Below are 15899 nucleotides of genomic sequence, written 5' to 3' on the forward strand. Positions count from 1 at the left end.
GACTGTGCATCAGGCTAGCCAGCCTGAGTCTTCATGGAGTCCAATGAGCCCTCTCTGAGATGGACCCTTCTCTCCTCCACACTTATCCCTGGAGAAGCTGTCAGGCCTGTGTTTTTGTCCTGCAAAGAAGAGGAAAGGGAGGGCGTTAATATTTTATCCATTCAATTCATTTATATATTTTTAATTTATTTATTTTACGTTTTATATCCCGCTCTTCCTCCAAGGAGCCCAGAGCAGTGTACTACATACTTAGGTTTCTCCTCACAACAACCCTGTGAAGTAGGTTAGGCTGAGAGAGAAGTGACTGGCCCAGAGTCACCCAGCAAGTATCATGGCTGAATGGGGATTTGAACTCGGGTGGGATCAGGCTGGGTTACATTAAAACCAAAGACACATAATAAAACAATTAAAATAAAACAGTTTAACCAGATTAAAATTAAAATTAGATATCATTAAAAGCCAGGCTTTCACCCTACCTCCATCTTCCCAAAATTTTCCTGTTCTCTCTCTCCACCCCCCACCCCTGTATGCTTGCACGCTCTCTCTCTCTCTCTTTCTCTCACTCACTTGCCCACCCCTCGGATCTGATAATATGTTTAGCCATAAAAACATGAAAATCAATCCATCATACCGAACCTCAGACATTGATCTGTGTGCCTGGTACTGCTGGAGGCAGTCTTTCAAACGGAGACTGCCTCCACTCAGAGTACCAGACTCTAGGGCTTTAAAGCTCAACCCTTGCCCTTTGAATGGGGACCAGAAAGGAATAAGCCAAACAGAACTGGGGCTGTGCGCTTGCGGGGAAATGAAGATGTAACAGACTGTAGAGTGGTTTAATGGTTTAATGCATTTTCTAAGCAGCAGGTGTGGGTTGTGCAGCTGCTGCTGGGAAATGGGACCGTTAAAAACTGGAGAGGGGTGAAGTGAGTTCATCTGGAAGGTGAACCTCAGAGAGAGTCAAGAGCCTAGAAAAGGTCTAGTTGTAGAGAAGAACCTGGATAGTTTCTAAGTAAAGACATGCGTTAAAAAGGAAGTTCTCTGAAGCAATAGGTCAAGGTTTGACGCATATGAGCACTGTGTAAAAGCTGTAAGCAAGGAGCTGTACTGGAATAGAGATATATATGTAACAGGACTAGCATACGCCCCTACTGTACTAGTAGTGAGTGAAAACATCCTCCGAATCTTTAATCAATAAACCTTAATCTTCTTATTTTTATTCAAGGATTTAGTCCGAGCGACTCTGTTAAACCTCCCATGCCTATACAGTTACGTTACTAGTCCAGATGATAGTGGAAGATCTACTATGTACCATGAACCATAGTTGGTGGCGGCGAAACTCAGGAAACAAATGGCTGAAACAAACACTTCTTTAAAGAAATATTAAACAACCCCCCAAAACATGACCTGCCCCTCTCATCACAGCACTTGAGACAATGCACACCCTGTTAACAATGTGGCCACTGCGTTTTGTGCCAAGAGATGTTTCCAGATGCTCTTTGAGGTAGCTGCCCAGGGGCGTAGCTATAATTGAACAAAAGGGTTCAAAGAACATGGGCCCCCAGCTCTTGGGGGCCCTCCAGCATCATCCCACCCTATTTTCTTCATTATCTACCTCAATCGGGGGGGGGGGCGCCAGAGAGAGGGATGAACACTGGCCCCCTCTCCCCTAGCTACGCCCCTGTAGCCGCCACATACAGCCCCCTACAGTAATCGTCTGGATGTGGCTGGAGCATGAATGAACATGGCTAGGTCTGCTTTCAGCCAAGGAATGGCATGTCAAGGATCGGTGTGTATGATGGGAGTTAGCCTCCATCGTTTTGAACAAGAGCATCATATCCACAGTGTCCACTAGACCTGCTGTTCACCAGTCCCCAAATCCTGCCTAACACAGGAGAAATGGATACTTCGCACCCCACCTACCCAGTGAGGACAGTAATGGAAGACTCTACCCACTGGGGCATCTCACCTCCTCATTGGCTGAGGAGCTGTCAACTTGAGCCCTTGTGGCCTACCTGTGGAAGGGGCTCACTGCCCTTCAAGGTGCTTTGCTTAAGAAACTCTTTTAAAAGTTGTGTGTTGCCTTTTTTAAAATGTCAGCTAATTTCCACCTGCTTGCTGGACCATCTTTCATCATGATATGGAAGTGAGTTGCTATAGACTTTAGAATGTGTTAGAAGTTAGAAATGACTTCGGCTTTATTTTCCTAATGCGTACCTTCTCCCCTGCTCACCCTGGTTCCTATAGATTAATCAAATGATATTTTATAGGGAACAATCTTGCCTCTCATGTGCATTGCTCAGAGACTCTGGAGTTGTGGCTCCTGACAAGGTGACCGCTTGGTTTCCCTACTTAAAGGGAAACTTAACTGAAGGGGTGAACTAAGCCCACCTCCCACTCTGCGGAGACAAAAGGAGTCTTCCAAAGGTTGGTTCAGACCCAAATTTGAGTTCTCTCTGGAAGCACAGAGGGGTGGCTGCGACTACTGAACAACGCATTGGAGCAGGGGTGAGGGAGTAAACCCACCTCCAGTGGGGTTCCAGTGAGGGAGTAAACCCACCTCCAGTGGGGTTCCTCTACAGGGCACAGTTGGTGCAACAGTGGAACCAGGTGGCCAAGACTACTGCTGCCACTTGCACAACAACAACAACAAAACCCCACCTCCAGCTGCAAGTGAGCTCCCAAGGGGGAAGGCAATGCCTTCAGAACAGGCTGTGCAGAAGTCCCAACCCACAGAACTTCAGCTGAGCTTTGCCTGGATTGTGTGGCAGTTTCTTCACCCTCATCCAGGCCATGTCCAGCTTCAGGTCACAGATTTAGAATCTCTACCCCACACCCTGCCCAGAGGTCAGATGAAAAAGAGATATAGGGAAGGGAGAGAACAGAGAGGCAGATGGGGATCCAACATTCCCAGATCAATACACCGGGAACGGGAACATAGGAACCTGCCTTATTCCGAGTCGGGTCTTTGGTCCATCTAGCTCAGTGTTGTCTACACCAGGGATTCTCAGTGTTGGGTCCCCAGATGTTATTGGACTTCAACTCCCATAATCCACAGCCCCTTTGGTTGGGAATTATGGGAGTTGAAGTCCAATAACATCTGGGGGTCTCAACGTTGAGAATCCCTGGTCTACACTGACTGTCCAAGGTTGCAGGCAGGAGACTTTCCTAGCTCTTCCTGGAGAATCTGTCAGGGACTGAACCAAAGTCCTTCTGCATGCAAAGCAAATGTCCTACCACTGTCAGTCAATCAAAACTTTCATGTTGTAACCGCAGGTCATAACAAAGAAAAAATGAACAAGTACATACCACAATCACCATAGATCCCTACCACTGGGTTACAGCCCCATCCCCTAAGGGGAATATCTTACAGCAGACCGTGCTCACATGTATCACCTGTTCAAATGCAAACCAAGGTAAACCATGCTTAGCCAGAGGAGGAGGAGAGGAGAGTTGGTCTTGGGGTAGCCAGCATGACTTGTCCCCCTAGCTAAGCAGGGTCTGCCCTGGTTGCATATGAATGGGAGACTAGAAGTGTGAGCACTGTAAGATATTCCCTTCAGGGGATGGAGCTGCTCTGGGAAGAGCAGAAGGTTCCAAGTTCCCTCCCTGGCTTCTCCAAATTAGGTATGAGAGAGATTCCTGCCTGCAGCCTTGGAGGAGCTGCTGCCAGTCTGTGTAGACAATACTGAGCTAGATAGGCCAATGGTCTGACACAGTATATAGCAGCTTCCTATGTTCCTAAAGGAATAATTCATGAGCACGAGTGCAAGACCAGCTTCTCTGCCCAAGAAGAGGGAAATTGGTCTTTGTCATCACCAGCTCCTTTATCCTTCTAGGATCAACTTAACACCTGGGCATCCACATTTCTACTTTCCACCGCTGGGTGGTCCTGTGCTGTTCGAATGGATCATCACTCACCTGGTGCCGGCAATGTAGCCACCTGGAGATTTTTCTGCGGATAGAGAATGAGAACCAGGATTCAAAGTCACTCCCAGAGACCATCCAGCCCCACCCTATGGAGTGAGGCCGGGAGCTCAGATCCTCAACCTCCCCAAGCAGATCCTCCTCCAGTCGCTCCCTAACAGGCTCCCAGGAAGGAGATCCCAGAATCTTTTCCAGGCAACTCTTATTAGGAAACTTAGGAAGTGACAATCAATCCATCTGCTTTGTTCCACTGTAACACTGGAGGACAGCCAAGATCAGCATCAGAAATAGTGGGTTGGGTAGATGGAAGCTCTTGAATCTCCCAAACAGAGAGAATTGTTCATTCTAGATCTCTGCTTGGTCCTCTTTCATCTTGCTGGAAAATAGACAGGACCCCTGAATGGGAAACTATATACTGCTTTCATGGACCTGAAAGTGGCTTTTGATTCCATACCTAGAGTTAACCTTTGACAGAAATTGGAGAACATTACTACTGAAAAGAGACTGAGAAAGACCCAACAGTCTCCTTCAAATTAGTTGGGGTAATGGGGGGCCAGCTCACTGAAGACATCCCCATATCTAGGGGAGTGAGACTGGCAAGGACATATATTAGCTCCTACCTTGTCTAATATATACTTGAATGATCCTGAAAGTTCCTTAAATGAGCCTGAGGGGCACCTGCCAAAATGTGGCGATAGGGGAATCTGTGTGCTAATGTATGCTGATGATGCAGTTATTCTCTCTCATTCTAGACCTGGGCTTTGACATCTGCTATCCAAATTCCCTTCTTACTGTAAAGACAACTATTTAAAGATCTTCTATGCAAAATCTAAAAGCTTAGTTTTTGAGAAGACATTTACTTGCCTCAGGTGGTTCCTTCATGATCAAGTTATGGATAGAGATGTGCACGAACCGGTCCAGAGGCCATGATAGAGGCCTCTGAACCGGTTTGAACCTGGCCCGGTCCGGCACCGATGGGGGGGTGGTTCTTTAAGGGTGGTGGTGGTGGTTTGCACTTACCCCTCCCGCCACTTCCCCCCCGCGGGCACTCCATTTTTTGGAAATGATTTTTTGGAAATGCCCGCTACCGCACATGCGTGCCTGCTGCCACACATCGCACGTTGCGTGCATGACATGCACACATGCGATTGCTACTTCTGGCCGACGAGCCCAGCGCACTCTCACTTCCGGCTTCCAAGCGACTTCCCCCCACACACAGCGTGGCTGCCTGCTTCTCCTCCTCCCATCGGGCCACGCTGTGTGTGTGGGAAAGTCGCTTGGGAGCCGGAAGTGAGAGTGCGCTGGGCGCGTCGGTGCGTTCTCTCTGGCGGAGCTCTTCGCATTGGCTGCTGGCGGCGGCTCAGGATGGGGGAGCCGCCGAGCGGGGAGGCGCCGGAGGCCGGCTCGGTGCTGTGCCGGCTTCTCATTGGGGTTTGTTTACCATTGCCATGATGCCATCAGGAGTTAACTTAAAAAACGTGAGTCCTCAGGATATTTCCTTCTCAGAGCCCCGCGTGCGCCCACCCCGTCCTGGAGGTGGCATTCAGAGGGACAAGGGGCGGCAGGGAGGTATCCTGCCGCCCCAATTATTACAGTAAATACGCGCGCTGGAGGGGGCAAAGCGGTGGGAGGGGTAAGTAAACCCTCCCCGCCCTTAAAGCTACCCCCTCCACCCGAACCGAACCGAACCGGCCAGGTCTGGACCGGTCCGGACAGTCTGGAGGCCTTTACAATGGCCTCCGAACCGGTTCGGACTCATCCCTAGTAGCTCTAGTAAAGCAAAGACTCTAGGACATATCCCTTCAAGTCCTTTCTGTATCCGCACGCACATCCTGTTCACCAGATTTCCCTCCCCCCTGGCATCGCATATGAAAGGCCACCTTAAGTGGCGCAGTGGGGAAATGCTTGACTAGTAAGCAGAAGGCTGCTGGTTTGAATCCCCGCTGGTACACCTATAGGAACTAGGAAGCTGCCATATACTGAGTCAGACCATTGGTTTATCTAGCTCAGTATGGTCTTCACAGACTGGCAGCGGCTTCTCCAAGGTTGCAGGCAGGAATCTCTCTCAGCCCTATCTTGAAGAAGCCAGGGAGGGAACTTGGAACCTTCTGCTCTTTCCCAGAGTGGCTGCATCCCCTGAGGGGAATATCTTACAATGCTCACACTTCTAGTCTATATTGGGCAGCAGCGATATAGAAAGATGCTGGAAGGCATAATCTCATACTGCGCGGGAGATGGCAATGTAAACCCCCTCCTGTATTCTACCAAACCACAGGGCTCTGTGGTGCCAGGAATCGGAATCGACTTGATGGCACATTTTACCTTATACTGACTGCACTGCCAGGTTAATCCAATCTGTTTTATTCAAATTCAATCTGTTTCAAAAGGCGATTAATAGATAAAATCAAGGGTGACTTTAGCAGTGGCTAAATTCTTGTCTCCTCATTCTGACAGCAACTAACAACTGTTAAACTGATGTTTGACAGAATGGTTTTGTGGCAACAGGGCAGGGGTTACCTTGTGTTCTCAGATATCTGAAAAATACGAATTTTTAGTATTCTACTGCCATTTATGGTGCTGTAACCATGGCTGTTCTTTTTTCTTCTGGTCTATGGGCTGCGATAAACTGATTGATTGGAAGCTATTGAAAGGGGACAGAGCTGAAATGCCTCTTGCCCATCCATGGAAAGTAGCAGAGAACTCTCTGAGCATCAGAGTGGTTGAGACAGGATTAGATCGCCAGTCAAGAGACTCAGGAATCTGAGGCTCAGGGGGGTTGCCAGTTGACCACAGAAAAATGCCTGGCCTGTTCTTCTGCTTTTAGGAGCTGCTTGATCTGAGCAGGTGAAACCTTTCACAGCATGAGGATAAGCATCCCCCCCAGTTAATCTTGGGAGCTCAAGCTGATGTTCAATGCACAGCTCTAGGAGCCAGTTGGAAAACTTGCAACACTTCTCTTATAGCTTCACAAGAGTAAGCTAGGGTTGGCACACTGGTCAACCTGCTGCCTCTTATGTGACTTGGACCCACTATTGTCAAATATTCCATGAAGCCAGGATACCGATGCTGCTTGAAGACTTGCCTGTCGGCCTCCGCAGCACAACTGTCTTTAAAAAACACTTGACCATTATTTGAGCAGCCAACTGATCAACTTATCTTTTGACTGGCCAAATGTCCAGCCATTGGGAAAGCTTCTTGGACCAGAAGCCTGTGCAGCTCCCTAAAACCTGGTGAGGCATGCTCTCCGTTATCAGCTTAGCAACTGAGTTTTGAACACACTGCGGTGTCTACACACTCTTCAAAGGCAGCCCCGCATACAATGCATTGCAGCAGTCTAACCTGGAGGTTTCCAGAGCATGGATAACTGAGCAGTAGAGGAGCCAGGCCAGCGGCGGCCTGTGCCTGGCTGCCATGATGGCCCTGCTCACCCCGTTCTTACGTCTGATGTCAGACGTGGGGGTTAGCCACACCCCCGGATCTGACAGGGGGTCAAATGTGGGGTTAGCCATACCCTCAAGTGGGGAGTGTGGTCTGGCTCCCGAATGGGGCTGTGCGGCCCCATTCGGGAGCTAGATCGGGTGGGGCCACCACTGCTCCCTGAGGGAGAGCGGCTCCTGGCTGTGCTGCGAATGCAGTGCTGGCCATTTAACTCCAGAACGGGCTGCATGGCCCCACTTGGGAGCTAAACCAGCCACCCGCATCTGATGTCAGATGTGGGGGGCGTGTCAGGGCTGCAAGGCACGGCCACGGAGGGGAAGCAGCCTGGGTACTTTGAACCCGGTTGCCCAATAGTAACTACGCCCCTGACTCTGAACAGCCTTGCTTGATTATCCCAGTGTGTGGCTACTTCTAAATCATTGGGTGAGCTTGCAATTGAGCTCATTAATCAAACCAAATCAAATCATTAATTAATGCTCATTAATTGTGCTATTAAGCATATGTCAAAAATACCATTTACATTGGGTCGGGGGGAGGACCACAAGCTTTGGGGGATTCCATTGTCACAGTCACAAGGCTCATGCTCAGTTAAAATCTACCACAGCCCAACACGGTCACACACAGCCCAGCAAATGCATTCACATTTCACTTACTGATGTAGAAGATTATCCCAACCACAAGCAGAAGGGCAGTTACAAGCCCCAAGATGACTCCAACAATGACCCCCACACTGGACCATCCTGGGGTTAATATTGGAAAAAGAGCAAAATTATTAAAAGGGAATAAGAATAATCTTCTTGTGTTATTGAGGCCCACTGTATGAGTCTGAAAGGTGGTGGTGGGGGAAGTGACAATCAGGCTAAAATTTGGGGGACGAGAGGCAAAGGGATTATCTGCTGGGGCCCACAGCCTAGTGGAACATTTTGTACGGCCACATTTGCATGTTACTGGATTTGAAGGAGTAAGAGATTTCCAAACCTGTATGTCCAAATGCAGGACACTCCTTCCGAACTCTGGTTCTGTGTGGAGAGCGACCTGAGGTTCCACCCTTCAAATTCCATTTTGAATCCTCGTATTGTAGTGAGTTTTACCACCCCAACCCAAGGTTGAACACAGCCTGCGTTACAGGCAAATGCTGAACTGCAGGTTGTATTCCCTGAAACCGGAGTTGAGGGAGGATACCTGCACTTGGAAATTGAAGTGGAGGGACTTCCGGGTCCATCATTAAGGACCCTTGGACCCGTGGTTTCACGTTATGTGTGAATACAGCCTAAGAGTCTTTGCAGACCTGGAGTTTGGGGAAGGGCAGGGTTTCTTCCCAAATAAGAGTCCACATAGATAATAGTCTCTGGGTTTGAAAACTGAAAATAGGTTAAGGCTCAGCCTTTCTGTAGTGGCCCCAGTATTATAGAACATACACCCCAAGGTAGTTCACCCAAGTCCAGAGGTGCAGGCCCTCGGAAAGCTTGAAGAAGACCGATTTCCTAGTTCCACATCAGTCTGACCTTTGACTGGGCTTCAGGTCTGAAATTGTCTTGATGGATGTCCTGTTCTGCCTGGCTGAAGAGCTGCATGATGCTGCCCCTTGTGGCAGATTGCAGTAGGCTTTTCAGCCTCAAGCATCAAAAGTCATAGGCCTGCTGGAAAAGGGAGGGTTTTACAGTCCAGCCTAAAGACGGAGGTTGAAGGGAGCAAGCAGGCTTTTGTGGTAGGGAGTTCCATGGCTGCAGCTACTAGAAGGCCATGTTATGGAAATCCAGAAAGGGGAGGATCTCCAGATGACCGTAGCACTGGGCAGACCCATATGAAATAAAGTGGTTCGTCAGCCTGGCCCCAAGTGTTCAGGGCTTTAAAGGTAAAAAGGTCCCATGGGAACTGCCATTGGCTCCCCTTACAACAGGAAGTGTATAAGTAGCTTCCTGTTGAAACCAAACAGGAGGTTGAAGGTCTCCTTGGTGTGATGTGTTGGTTTCCTTTGACTCGTGTTCTTTGACCCTTGGCTCTGTTCCTGTCCTCCAGCTCACCACGGAACCCCTGGCTGCTCATTTGTCTACCCTACCCAGCTTGACCTGGACTCCGCTCCTGGCTGGTTGTCTGCCTGACTCTCCCAGCCCCAGCCGTGAGAGCTGAGCCAACTGCTGCCTGCCCATAGCTCAGCCTAGTACAGCATGGATAGCTATACTAGGAATTTGGCAGGAGGAGTGTCTCTCTGTTAGCTCTGCTCAGTGGCTTTCAGTATCATCAGCCATAGCATCCTTCAGAACTGCCTAATCGTGCTGAGGCTGCTATCTGCCAGTTTTTTCCAGGGCACAATTTGAAGTACCATTTTTTACCTTTACAGCCCTGAACACTTGGGGTCAGGCTGACGGACCACTTTATTTCATATGGGTCTGCCCATATTTCATATGGGTCATCTGGAGATCCTCCTCTTTCTGGAGTTCCATAACATGGCCTTCTAAGTAGCTTCAGCCATGCCTCGGAACTCCCTACCACAAAAGCCTGCCTGGTCCCTTCAATCTCCATCTTTAGGCTGGACTGCAAAACCCTCCCTTTTCCAGCAAAACCCTCCCTTTTCCTTTTTCCATCAAGACCTTCCATTGAGGTCTTGATGGAATCACGATTGCTGAACTACTTTGGTTGATTTCTTGCTTCCTGTTCTGATTTTATGATTTTATTTTTGTTTGTTGTTAAGAACATTGTTGACAAATGTTCTTGTACAGTGCTTTGAAAGTTGCGTGTAAATAGAAAGGTAGTTTTTCATGAGTAAACTCCCTTTTCAGAAATGGTTTTAGTTATGCTCAGTGAGTCAATACATAGTCTGACTGTGCCAATTTTTGATTCTTCTCAGCCAGAGACAGGGGCCCTGAAGTGGAATTCCCACTTCAGTATGGGGCTAAGTTCTTTGCTATGCACCTCAAAGGACAGACGGGGTCCTTCTTTGTGTTGGTATTGAAGCCTGTGATGCTGCTGGGATTGGTGGTAGTGGGGGATCCTCCTGGATGAAAATTCACCTCCCTAAGCTGCCACCCTGCAAAAGAACCAACCAACCCCCTCTCCCTCTGTACTCTCTCACCAGATTCCTCACAGGCAAAGACTAGAGGCTCCGGCAGGCTGTCGTGATCCACGTGGCACTGGAAGTGGTCCCTGTCCTTGGGGTCAATCTGGATGCTCAGCCAAGTATAATATGTTGCATCTGAGTTGGGGCTGACAACTCCATGAAATGTGTCCTGCTCCCAGATTTCCCCATCCTTCCTCCAGGTGACATTGATCTCCTTGGGGTAGAAGCCATAGGCCTGGCAGATGAGGGTCTCCCAGCCATCATAGCCTGCCTTGCATCTCACCTTCACTACTGGAGCCTCTGCAAAAAGGACAGCACTGATAGTAACATGAAGGTTCTCCCATAGGCGACAAGATGGGCACTTTGCTTTCAGAGAAAGAGTGTGCCCTCAGGTGGTCATCCACATCCTTGTAGGGTACTAGTCATATAAAATAGTAAAATAGGATGTATACATAGGTACACAGGAGGTTAGGTTGGGTTCATGAAGTCAAACATCAACAAACAGCTTTCAGAAATGAGGGCAGAGTGATGGAAACTCATAAGAACATAACTTGGATGGAAGTTATTCCATAAGATGGAAAAGGAACCCAAAACAGCATAAAGCCATGAGACTCAGGCAAAAGCGAAGCGGACGCAAAATAGGAGGAAAAGTTGAGCAAAGGCTGCACATCTGGTCAAAGCCACCAAGCCCCAAAGAAGCAAAAGCCAAGTTAGTAGCACAATATCCCAGAAGTCTGGGTGAAAGCCATAGCATCCTACACACAATTAGAACCCAAGTCCAATTTGCCCTTTATGTTGACTGTGCCACTTTACTTTCGAATACTGGCCTTTGAGATTCTTTTTTAAGGAAAATAATAAGAGCCTGTTCAGTGCCACAATGCTCTTGGTGAGACTTCCACAAAGTGCATGCAGTGGGTGGAAGAGAACCACATATTCTAGGGAAAGAAATAGGGCTGTGGCTGATGCCCTAAGAACAACCCAACAATGGTGCCCCCAAGGACAGTGAAGAAGATGCACTTAAAATGGTCAATAATGAGAAACTATTCAACACCAATGAAACAAAGCAGGCCTACAGGAAAGAACAAGTCAAGAACCGAGCAGAAAAATGGAAAAATAAGCCACTGCATGGTCAATAATATTTGCACAATATAACTGGAAAATCAAACATCACCCATCCCAACTGCAAAAGACTTGGGCCCTAGGCAAGATTGAACTAGATGGTTATGACTCTTTCTCATCTTATGCTACAGCTGGCTATTCAAGGAAGATGTGTGTGTGTGATCTATTAGTATTACTACGAATCTCCAAGCTAAATGTGTTAAGTTAGACATTTCATTCCACTCTCTTATGACCTGTTTGATAGAACTGAGATCCTACTCATAGCTGGTTGTTAATGTGTGTGCTCCTCCTCAGACCTGAAAGCAAGAAATTAGCTTGTTTTGGGCTGAACTGAGGAGTGTTCGAAGCGGTGGTGGTTGTAATGCCTATATTGGCTCCGACAACGAGGCTTTATATGCAAAATACCCTATGTGTATGCAACAGGAGATTGAAAATATCCCTTTAGGGCTGCATACCTCTAGGGATATGAGTAGTAATTATGCAGGCTCATGCCTGATGCAATCTGGCAGAAAAAAAGTGGGATGCACACTGAATCAACAGGAAAAACAAAAAAGGAACCGTGCAATATGTAAAGACAGAGGGGCCATGAAAAAGTTGCCAATAAATGCAAAAACACAAATTGTGCTACATCTAAAGATCTATGTGGAGGAGATAAACAAAACACATATATCCGTTTTGTCTATAACTGAAGATGCTATATTAATAGTTTAGAATGAATAGATAACAATAACAATAATCTTGCAGATAATATCTGCACATACATGTGACAAAGATAGTACATCCCAATAAATTGGACAAAAGTCATTGTTAAAGGTAAATACAAATTCAAACCCAAACATATGTATTAGAAAAAACAGCATGAATATATGAAAAAATGTTGTTCTTATCCCTATTGAGAATGAGTCTACATCAAAAATGAATGAATAAAAGTCTTGCAATGGTAAAAAATCCTTAAATGAGTAACAATGACAATGATCTTGCAAGTAGTATCTGCACATGCACATGTATAGAATATAGCATCTCAGTGAATTGGACAGAAACTTCTTCTCTGTATAGGAGTAAAGTCTTGCCAAGATGAAAAGAGTCCTTATAGGCTAGCCCGGGATTCTGGAGCCCATTTCGGATAGTCCTTCCTCATTGCAATATTTGTATCTTGGAGGAACCTACCCCTGTTAATGTTGACACTGTCTCCCATTCTTGTATTAGAAGATGGACCAGCAAGACTGCCAAAAGTCTGAACTATCTACTTCTGAAAGACGTCTGCTCCTCCTACTTCTTTTGTGCTATAGCCTATCCCTTAGGCTTCTATGCAATTATGCCTTTTTGCACCTTTTATATCTTTATGTCTTGTATGCCTTTTAAGACAATTTTATGCCCTCATTGCTTCCACATCAACCTGTGAAAGATGCAGCTCAAGTCTAGGATGCACATGGGAGTAGATTGAGAGAATGGAGGATTACACTCCCCACAACCTCTTACAAAGAGAGCTTATGTCTGATTTGGAACTATATGCCTGTAGTTACCACTGTTTGCACTCTGGATCCCACGGGACCTCGAGATCTCAATTTTGTTTTGCCTGTAGCTAACTCAAAGGGCATGTCACTTTGGCACATAGCCTGGGAGAAGGAACTCTTAAGTCAGGTTCAAAGTCTAGGACTGCAGGAGAACTTCCCCATGCTTGTCACACACCCCGATTACTTGCAGGTGGGAAGCCAGAGTAGACGTGATTTTAAAAAGCACTATTATTTTAAAGAATCAGCCAAGTATTCTCCCTATGTTGGCACAGCGGATCAGGTCAAGATAGCACCTACTCAGGAAGGAATGATAAGAAAGCAACAGGCCATTTCCTCTGCTAACAAGTATGTTTATATATTTAACATATTTTTATACCATTATACTTTTATGTTAAGGGTTGGATCAAAGTGTGGGAAGCTAGCTTGTTTACATTTTAGCTACCCCCAGATATTCTAAAAGACATGAGAGATAAACTTTGATGCGTCCATTTCGCTTCTCCCTATATGGGTCTTTCAGACCTTTCCCAGCCTTTTGTTCAAGAAAAGATTCATTCCTCATTTTTGAACAGGACAATGTTGCGTCCTGTCCTTTGTCCTTATTGTCTACCTTTTCAAGGTGCGATCAGCATATTGCCCTTGGGCAAGAATCCTCTTATAAGAGACCAAAGGAACACCAATCCGTGTGTCTCCTGGGTCGCTAGCGTCCCTTAGGCCATTTGTGGCTCTACTCCAGATTCACCAAGTGTTTCTTCCTCGGATGCACCAGCCATTTCCTATATCTTGGCACCGGCACCTCCATTTTGCCCTGCTTTGATTCTCGCTCCTGCTTTACTTTCTGCCTCCAGACTGGCCTTCCTTCTAACCCGATCTGTTCAGCACTCCTGGCTGTGAGATTCTGGTCCGGTCCATTTTTAGATTTTCCCTGACTACCAGACCTCTGCCTGGTCCCTGGGTTCCCATGCCCGCCTTCCTGCCTTGGAGGAGAGAAGCCTCTTGGTAACGACCGAGCTGCAAGGGTTGACAGCATTCCTCTGAGAAGGAGCGAGACAGTTCCCGTTCTCAAAATGCTACTTCCCTTTCCCCTCATTTCTCCTAAAATCCAAAACTCGAGTCAAGTCTCTCTCGACAGACTTGAGCGAACTTATTTTGAAAACTCAAGCCAAATTGCCTCCTTGTGAGCTGTAACATAGTCCTTTGTAATGTGTTGGTCTTGCCAGTCTGTGTTAGTTTAATATTGTTGCGCATTAACCATTATTTTCTCTTCCTGTACCCCAAACACCCTTCAATAGACCTCATTTTATTTTTGAACTTCAACCTATCCATTCAGTTCTTTCTGCGACTGAAGCTTTGAACTAATTAAATCTATTCTGAAGGTAGGACTGCTCCATTTCAAGCTAGCCAATTCCTCCACACAAACCTAAAATGTAGATCGGGATCCCTGCCAGTGCCAATTTCCTGGGAGCAGTTCTATTAACAGACACCCCCCCCCGCACCCCAACAATTTATGATCCTCACCTTTCCTCAACAGATCTTCCTTCCCATACTCAAAAAACTTGTGCAGCTCATCAAAGCAATCCTTATCCAGGTAGGACTTAAAGTATTCGGAACGGGCCAAGTCAGTATCCCACTTCCTCTTTGTCACTTGTGCTTGGGCATCGGCTGCTGTGAAGGTGAGGGTCTCCTTGTCGAAGCTGATGAAGTCCCTTCCATTGTAGCCATACTGATTATACCCTACCTTCCTCCCATCCTCATGCAACTCACAGCCAATCATTCTCTGCAGAATGTGAATCCCTGGAAGAGAGACACAGAGGTAGGACCATCCGGGTGAGATGTTTGTCACACAGGAAGAGGTCTGAATAACAATGGGGTAGAAAAGGCAGCCACTATCAACCCTGCGGTGGTACTGGGTGGGGGCAGAAGGAGAAAGATGGACTTGCCTGTTTGTCTCAACCCTTCTGTGTATTTCCCTAATGCAGGTTTCATCCCTCACCCAGGAATGGGAACCAGACGTGCTTATACCCCCATTGGCACAATGGGTACATTGGCAGCGAGAGGGAAGATATTATTCCCCGACAAATGCACTGAGCAAGAGGAGAGGCTGGAGGCACGCCCTGCCCTAGGGGTGGTGGCAGCAGCTTCTGCCTTGTGGGGCCGTTCTTACTTCACCTGCCCAGGCCCTTAATCTTGCTTCTAGCGGGTGGGAGAGGAGGAAAGGGGGCTGTGCTCCCCTCTGCTCTCCCCCTCCTCTGATCATGCAGTTTCTTTGCATGTTTAGATTTGGGCTGCAAATTGAAAAAAGCTCCTGGGAAGTTCATTGCTGCCCTCCTTCTTAGCAGATGCTCCCTACTGCCCGCCTCTGGGAGGGAGAGACAGAGGGTATCGGTGCCTCTCCTGCTAGCCACTCACCCCCGCTCTGGTTGTAGTATTTCTGCAGGCTCATCACGTCCCTTATGAACAACAACTCATCAGTCTGTGCCCGCTGGGTGAACAAGTCCCACAGCTGAGGATTATCCTCTTCACACTTCTTCAACCAGAAGGTTTTAAGCAAAACGCTTCTTGTGTTGTGATCATACAAACCAGTGAGATAACCATCCACGTACCCCTCACTGAAGAAGGTGGGCTGCTCCCGACCGGGCTCCCAGATTGATGTGCTAAGATAGCACAAGGAATGTGTGACCAAGCCTAGAAAAGATAGAAGGGAGAGGACAGAGGCCTGCAGTTTTGGGCACCCCAGACCATCTTGTGATTCCTCCATGAACACAGAAAAAGTTTCCTTTTCCTCTTGATGAAATAGGCCCACCCCCAAGAGCTTGCCAGGAGCTCAAGAATTAAGGTCCAAAATATTC

At 47.4% G+C, this 15899-nt stretch overlaps 1 protein-coding gene across 1 annotated transcript in view; it reads right to left on the reverse strand.

The window, feature by feature from the left end:
* Nucleotides 1–100: 100 nt before the first annotated feature.
* The window catches only part of LOC128343815 (class I histocompatibility antigen, F10 alpha chain-like), a 30131-nt gene continuing 14332 nt past the window's right edge, over nucleotides 101–15899 (reverse strand). The window contains exons 2-6 of the mRNA XM_053293250.1: nucleotides 15460–15735; nucleotides 14569–14844; nucleotides 10436–10720; nucleotides 3919–3952; nucleotides 101–119 (exon numbers count right to left, since the gene is read on the reverse strand). Coding sequence (XP_053149225.1) covers nucleotides 101–119; nucleotides 3919–3952; nucleotides 10436–10720; nucleotides 14569–14844; nucleotides 15460–15735 — 890 coding nt within the window. The remainder of the gene's footprint in view (nucleotides 120–3918; nucleotides 3953–10435; nucleotides 10721–14568; nucleotides 14845–15459; nucleotides 15736–15899) is intronic.

The sequence above is a fragment of the Hemicordylus capensis genome, chromosome 2 (assembly GCF_027244095.1).
Source record: "Hemicordylus capensis ecotype Gifberg chromosome 2, rHemCap1.1.pri, whole genome shotgun sequence".
NCBI lineage: Eukaryota > Metazoa > Chordata > Lepidosauria > Squamata > Cordylidae > Hemicordylus > Hemicordylus capensis.